This window comes from Ursus maritimus, unplaced genomic scaffold, assembly GCF_017311325.1.
Source record: "Ursus maritimus isolate PB19 unplaced genomic scaffold, ASM1731132v1 scaffold_13, whole genome shotgun sequence".
Classification (NCBI taxonomy): domain Eukaryota; kingdom Metazoa; phylum Chordata; class Mammalia; order Carnivora; family Ursidae; genus Ursus; species Ursus maritimus.
In genome coordinates, this window is record NW_024423675.1 from 68,340,864 (window position 1) to 68,348,156 (window position 7,293).

The following is a 7,293-nucleotide window of genomic DNA, read 5'->3' on the forward strand; positions in this document are numbered from 1 at the left end:
GAACAAAAAAGGGTGCATTAAACAAAAACATTAACCCTTGGCCTGTTTTGTACTGTTTTCACCTCGGAGTCCTTAAAAAACGTTCTGATAATCTTTTTCTCATGTGTAAAGAAATGCACAGTATAATTGTAATAACACATTTCCAAGTGCAGACAAGAGGCTGGGTGGTTGTCTCTCAAGAAATCGGAGCAAATAAACCAGTCATATCATATAATTTAATCACTGCCTGACTGTGTCTGACTTTGCAGTCATTACATTTACATACACACCCACGTGAGGGGTCCCAGTGACGTGGTCGATGTGCTGAATGCCAAGGTCAAGGGCTGAGCCGCTGCAGTCCCTGGCGAAGGAATCCCTGGTTTTCCCAAAACCCTGTCACCTTCTTTTTGCTTCCTTTCCCGCCAAGTGGGAATGTTGCTTATTCATTAGTTTCTGGAGCTCTTGGATTATTCTTCTGACATTTAATCCATTCCTAGAAGCTCCAAAAGTAGCTTCATTGAAAGGAAAAATGAGAACAAAGTTCCCTGCTTGGAGATCCGGCACCTTGCTGTCGTCTGAGAGGACGCACGGGGAGATGCTGGCCCTGCCCACGCATGACTGAATGAGTGACATGAATGGAATGAGCGTCTTATGGGTTGAGTGTCTACCCTTTAGCTTTGGCTTGGTTTGGGGGGCTTCTTTTGTTGACAGAAGTAGGTCCTTCTTCCTGCTCGTCACTTCCCTCGGCTGGGAGGCATGCTTATTTTCTGGGCATATTTTCACAGCATCCTCACAACAGACTCATCCTTAAATGTTCTACCTGTGAACTGTAAGAGGGACTCACAGAAGAGCGCGTTGCAAGGCTTGTTGAGTCTGCCCGCATCTAGCTTGGCGAGGGAGACACCGTGGCTCCCCTTGGCACCGTCACGACATTCTGTCCTCTCATTTCTTAGACCCTGCAAGTAAATCAGCTCAGTGGTGTCATGGATAAGCTTCCTCTTCACTGATATGTCCGCCAAACAGTCTACGGAGAGGGCGGGGCTGAAGCTGACCTCTAGAAGCCACGGTTTCAGGTTGTCATCAATCAAAATGTCAAACCCAAAGAGCTCAAAGCAGTTGGCAGCGAAGGGGACCGAGGGAGCAATGGCGAGCACTGAGAATAATCACGTGGTTGATTTTCTGCCACAGAAGCAGATCGTCCACATCCCAACTGCGAAGGCAGGATAAGAACCTGCTGAGGGTCCACTAGCAGCCGTGACCGATCACTTCTTCTATTTTCTCATACGAGGCCCCAGATTTATCGATGCTGCTGTCGGTCAAATGGGCATAATTGTTCTGCAGATAACTGAGGTCAAACTTTCCCATGGCAAACCGCACTCACCCTTCCTGATAAATGTAAATGGTCAAAGGCTTGAAGCCGGTGACACAAACGTAGACGTGGAGGTCACATTGACATCTGCCCACGAGCAGAGGGTTGCAGCTATATTTCTGTACTACGTATGTATCAGCAAAGACTAAGTCTTCGATGTCACTGAACATGATGATGCCCCTCCCGCGAGAGAGCTCTGTGGGCTTGCAAATCCAGTAGCTGTGCTTGGCGCCCAGCAGGGGCTTCTCCCGAAAGTACTCGGCCACGAACTTGTTGTAGTCATTGGGCATGATGAAGGTCAGGGGGATGAACTCGTACAGGGGCGTGCCGTACACCTTTTTCATTTGCTTCCGGTGTTTGGCCACGTGGTCCTTCCTGGTGAGCTTGGTGGTGCCCAGGTGGTGGTTGAGGCAATGCCATGGCTTGATGTTGACGTGCTCGGTCATCCAGAAGGAGGAGGTCCTCTAATACAGGTTCCAGTCTTCCACGTTCTGCTCTCCTTTATCGAACTTGTCCCACCCACGCTCCAGCAGGACGCTCTGTACCACTTCCGGTGTGCGGTCATCAATGCGAAACACCAGAGGTTTCAGGATGGGCCCCGGAGGTGTGTCTTCTGCCATGAAATACGGTTTTCTTTTCTAAAAATCGATGATCAGAAACGCGTTACTGGGTGGGTGGGGGGATCATCATCTAGAGGAGCTTTCCCATAATAGATTCCACGTCCTATGGCCAGTGGTGTGGTCTGTGCCTTCCCACACATCCAACGGTCTCACCAGATACCCGCATCTCTGCTACCCCTGCAAAAACAGACCCGCCCCTCCCTGTGCGCTCTGTCTCTCTGATCATTACCTGCCTATGTCTTCCTTTTAGAGACATGCTCAAAGTGTTGGCAGTTACACTGTCGCTACTCCAGAGTGCTACTCTGCTCTAGGCCTGGGGGTGCAGTGAATCCTGTTGGCCTAAAAGAGGAACATTCCTTAGAAAAAGCAAATGTCAAGTTCTCTGTAGTTAGATGAATTTGAATATGCAAAAAAAGCATGGAATGCTGGTGTTACACGATTAGTGGGGGTCTTACTGGCCTGAGAAGCTTAGGGAGCTGAGACCAGACACCTGTGCACCTGTGATGGCCACCAGCAGTCCCCCGCATCGTCGGTGGTCAGAGGCTGGGTTCACTCAAACACGTGGTAACTTGCAAGAAAAATAGTGAAGAAAAATCTGAGTTTTTAAATACTCTTCCTGCAAAAACAATGATTATGCGAAGATTGTGCCTCACAGTTTGCAAGATACACAGAAAGTGCATATTCAACATTTTCCTGAAATTTCAAAGAAAGAAAATAAGATAGTTTTTGAGAAAATCAAAACTGAGGATGAGGCATGATGTTTCGTTATGACCTCGGGGAAAAAAAGGAATAAAGTCAAAGTCTCTTGGGGGAGATGTCCATATTCCAAAGTCTTAAAACAATGTGCTCATCAAAAAGTCCAAGTTCAGGTGATCTTGACTTGTCAAACAGTACAAACATTTGACAATGTTAGTACTGTTCGTGCATAATTTATCATTTAAGGAGGCATACATAACTTGTTCGGTAGAAATTCTGTGATGTGTGAGAGACTCTGATTGATGCTACAGGAGTAAACTTGGTGCTGTATTTTCAGTGAAGCCAGTCTGACCAGAGCGAAAGTGGGCGGGAAGGAGGGAGGGAGGGAGCCCAGCTTGCTCACCCCACTTCTCCAGATTTGAAATTGGGAAGAGTCAAGGAGCAAAGGAGATACCTTGCTCCCAGTGACCTTGTTTCCGAATCTGAAGCCAGCCGTAGAGTGTGGCTGACCTCTGATCCTGAGGCTGCTGACAGGCTGGGGCGGTGGCTCCGAAAGCGTGTCCGAAAGAGCCGTGAACGCCTGCAGCTTCAACAGATGAATGCGTGCCTTGTCAGTGCTGCCATCTTCCCCAAGCTTATCTGATCGTGAAACCCTCTTAAAATTTCTGTTCTATCAGCTGCCATTTCACAAAAGCAGTGTGGGAAATACTGAGTCAGATAAACCAAGTTGAATACTGTCCAATTTCTGGCACCTTCCACCCTCCCAGCCTTGGAAATGAACCTATCAAGAAGAGACAGTGTGGTGTGCTCTTGCTGGAGCCTTGTTTCATGGGGGATCAGCACTCAGTGGCCATAGGAGCCTGGCCTTCTCCCAGCTCCGTGGGTCAGTGGGCAAGGACAGACTGGGAAGTTCAGCTCTTGAGGCCAGTCTGCAAACCTGGGTTTCCCCTCACCATGGAACCAAGGAGGCCAGTCAGTTATCCTCTTGAGAGGTGAAGGACACCGTCTAATGAGACTCTGGGTATTCAGTGGGGCTGTTTACGCAGCCACTGGCCCTGGATCCCATTGCAGCTAAGTATCGGTCTTCCTGTTAAAATTTCGTTGAGAAACCGAAGGCATCATGAAGAGTTTTCTCTGCTCAATAGAAGTTCATCTGGAGCTACTGGAATTTCTTTCCTCCTGCCTCTTTCAGACTTACAGATGCTGACAGCAGCAAATTCTTCTGTCTGAGAAAAGCGTGTTGGAGGGGGTAGGCGTATGGATGAAAAACAGGTCGGGGACAAATTCGGAAGCCCTCCCTGGGAGGAGAGTGTCAGGACGGTGTCTTTGGCAGGAAGAGGCCGCCATGGGGGAAGTGACCGAGTGAGGAGGGGCCAGCCGAGGACCTTTCCTGTGGCAAGGCACGCCCTCGGGGCCGTACACGGCATTACATGGCACACATGCCATTCCACGGCTTTCGCCGCCGGTACGTATAAAGGAGGAAGTGCTAATTTTAAGGGGAGTGAAGATGTTCTCATAACTCTAAGTGTGGCAGCGACGCTTGCCTGTGGGGTAAAGGCTGCCTGCTGGAGGAAACTGGGACAAAACCTCTTCGGCATGCTCACGGGCCCTGGAGCCACACGGCCTGGGCCCCTTCCTGGAGCAGGGCAGCCGGGCCAACAGTCATACCCTTGTCTCATCGCAGAACAGATTGTCTTCCTTGTGCATAAGAGTGAGGCTATCCACGGAGAACTTCATAATCACTCATTTTCTTCCTTGATCTGAGCTGAAGGAAAAGATGTCCTCTAGGAGGGAGGAAGGTGACAAGGTGACACCACTCATGGCCATGGCAGGACCAGCCGCAGTAGGCTCTAGCTCTGGGTGTGGCCACATGGTCCATGGACACAGAAGGAGCACTGTGAAATGCATGTGTCTCACGTGGTTTTCTCCGGTGTTATGTGTCCAAAGGTTGGCCTCCTGCTGCTGAAGGAGGAGGTGAGAGGGGAGGTGAAGGAGGAGGTGAGGGAGGAGCAGAGAAGGATGCTGGGAGGAAGGTGACAGGGGAGCATGGTGGGGAGGTGATGGGGAAGGTGAGGAAGGAACTGAAGGGGGAGGTGAGGCAGAGGTGAAGGGGGAGGAGGGGGAGCATCAAAGTCCAGCAGAGGGTTAGAGGTGCCCCCTGCACGGGGTGATCAACACTAAGGTTGTCTGTGGCAGTTGGGTGGCGGCGGCTGGCATCACTGTCCTTCATATATTTTGTGTGATTAAATACCACGTGACCTTTTTAGGAGGAGGGGCAAACAGCCCAAGAGGGTCAGGGCCTGGGTGGTTCTGGACAGAAGCAGGGAGGCCCTGCAGAGGACGCAAGTAACACCCCAGACCAGCACTGGCTGCAGGACCCTCAGAGGGGCAAGAGTGAGGGGCCCCTGGAGGCGGGGCTTCGGGCCCCTGGAGGCGGGGTCAGATGGTGTCCACACAGTGAAGCCGAGCGCGTGCTGCCCGCCTCTGCAGTTGTAAGGGCAGGAGGATCTTTATCTAATTAGTGTCCGGCATGACCGCGTCTGTGCTGCCACGAGAATAACCGCTTGTTTACTCTGCGGACCCACTGACGGTTGGACTCGGATGCCGGCAGGATCCCGCTGGGGTGGTGTCCGCGTACCTGCGCTCTCCGCACACCCGCAGGGAACCCGGCAGCCTGTCCAGTCCGGTGAGCATGGGGTCAGCTGTCTGAGCTCCAGAGGGGAGGTCGGGGAGCTGCCGCTGTGGCTGCCCCCAGCGCCCCCACCCCGGGTCTCCGGGTGAGTGTCCCCTTTCCGGGGGCTGTGGCCAGCGAGGGTGTGGACATGGCCATCCATCCACCTCACCCCCGGAGTAGAAGTTTATGAGGTCAGGGCTGCTTTTTAATCCCTATTCCTGCATTGGATGCCCTCTTGTTGGTGGAATGAATGAATGAACCAGCAGACCAGTGTGGGGTTGGGGCCGGGGAGAGCCTGGGGGCTCCATTTTTTCCTGTAAATTAGAGGAATAAAGACGTTGTACATTTTCCTTCATTTCAGCCGCAGCTAAGAAACACTGAGTACAGTTAGATATAGGATTCCTACACTCTATTGCTCATTTTTGCCTAAGATTTCCTCTCCCTTTTTATAACATTATACCATCCCATTTACCTAGGTCAGAAACCAAGAGGCTGACGGCTAACTTAAGCTTCTTGGTCTTGAACTCAAAATTCAGTGGAAAGTTCTATTCCCAATTAAAATAGACATCACCAAACCTGACATTTTACCGAATAAACACTAGACCTTTCAACCTTTTCTCCAAGTGCTTAAATCAGTAACTGAATGTTTATTTGGGAATTTGGACTTGTAAACTGTGACACATAAGCTGTACCGATGGGGAAGTGAGATGACTGCTCTTACAATGAAAGTAATTAAAGATGCAAATAACTCCTATAATTAGGGCAGTGTTGGGTACTTTATTTGCATAGGCAGAGAGCCCTGGCTATTTCCCCAAGGCATCAATTAATTATAAATTGATGCCTATAATAAATAAAGTACCAAATTGAGCTCAAAGGCAAAGTGATGTGTCGTGCGATGTAAATATCACATGCAAACATACATGCGTAACGTGAAAATAGAATATGACGTGTTAATTATCTTAAATTACTTGCCATTCATCCAGGGAGGAAGGGGAGGCACTTGTCACCGTAAGTGCTGTTGTTCTAAACCTGAGCATAGCTGGAGCTCCCGCTGGAAGAGCTCGCAGGGACCACAGAATTTATCCTGAAAAGAGGCCATTAAACATTCTCTCCCAGCTTGGAAACGCTTTATTTGGAATACAGTTCTCAGCCTCCCTGGGCAGTCATGTGGACGTATCGTGACTGTCCCAGGAATGTGTCCAAATAGTAATAATTACTAATAATATGTACACTCCACTTGTTCACTGGAAAGAAATTATTACCTATACACAGTCATGCTGATAGAGCCGAGAGCTCCTGCCTGCATTTCCAGATGCTCTCTCCGGTGGGAGGCTAAGCTTTCCAGGTGGGGTCTGCGGGAGGGGCCCTGGGACATGGGCTCGTTCTTGGCAGGTGCACGGCCACAGACCTGCAGACACTGGAAACAGCTCGTCGGTCAATGAGTCTTGATGCATGAAGAGTCCCTGTGTGGCATTCCAAGTTAAGGTCAGCCTCCACATAAAAACTTCCAGAAGGAAACCAGAAGGCACTGAGCTCCACCCCAAAGCAGTGGGGGGGGGGGTTGCACTGGCCTGCAGGACGAAGGCCCTGTGGTTTCATCTCCATTAGGAGAGGGACAGTCTGTGACTGGGAATGTTGCTGGAACATTCCCAGGTTCAAAGCCCTCGTTTGGATGGAGAACATCAGCACGCGCTGGAAAAGAAGCACCGTGTGACACTGTGTGTGAGCAAGTAGAGACCCAGAGGGGCCGGTGACGTGCAGCCAGAGACGCACAGCTCCGGGCAAGCCACGTTCTCGAGTCTGCCTTGGCTGGGCCTTGGCCGATTTCAGCAACACATATGCAGTGTTGGAGGACAAGCAGCAAGCTGGCTCTTAGAAGCTGCACCCAAATGTCTAATTAGGTCCTTATTATACTTACGGGCTTTAGGATCCCTGAGAGTCTGGTTCAGCCCCGG

The 7,293-nt window shown here is 50.5% G+C and overlaps 1 protein-coding gene across 1 annotated transcript in view; it reads right to left on the reverse strand.

Annotated features, from left to right (window-relative positions):
- Positions 1–375: 375 nt before the first annotated feature.
- TTLL2 (tubulin tyrosine ligase like 2) overlaps positions 376–7,293 on the reverse strand; it is an 8,541-nt gene continuing 1,623 nt past the window's right edge. Inside the window, 4 exon segments of the mRNA XM_008688548.1 lie at positions 376–773; positions 776–1,134; positions 1,136–1,986; positions 5,254–5,338. Coding sequence (XP_008686770.1) covers positions 376–773; positions 776–1,134; positions 1,136–1,986; positions 5,254–5,338 — 1,693 coding nt within the window.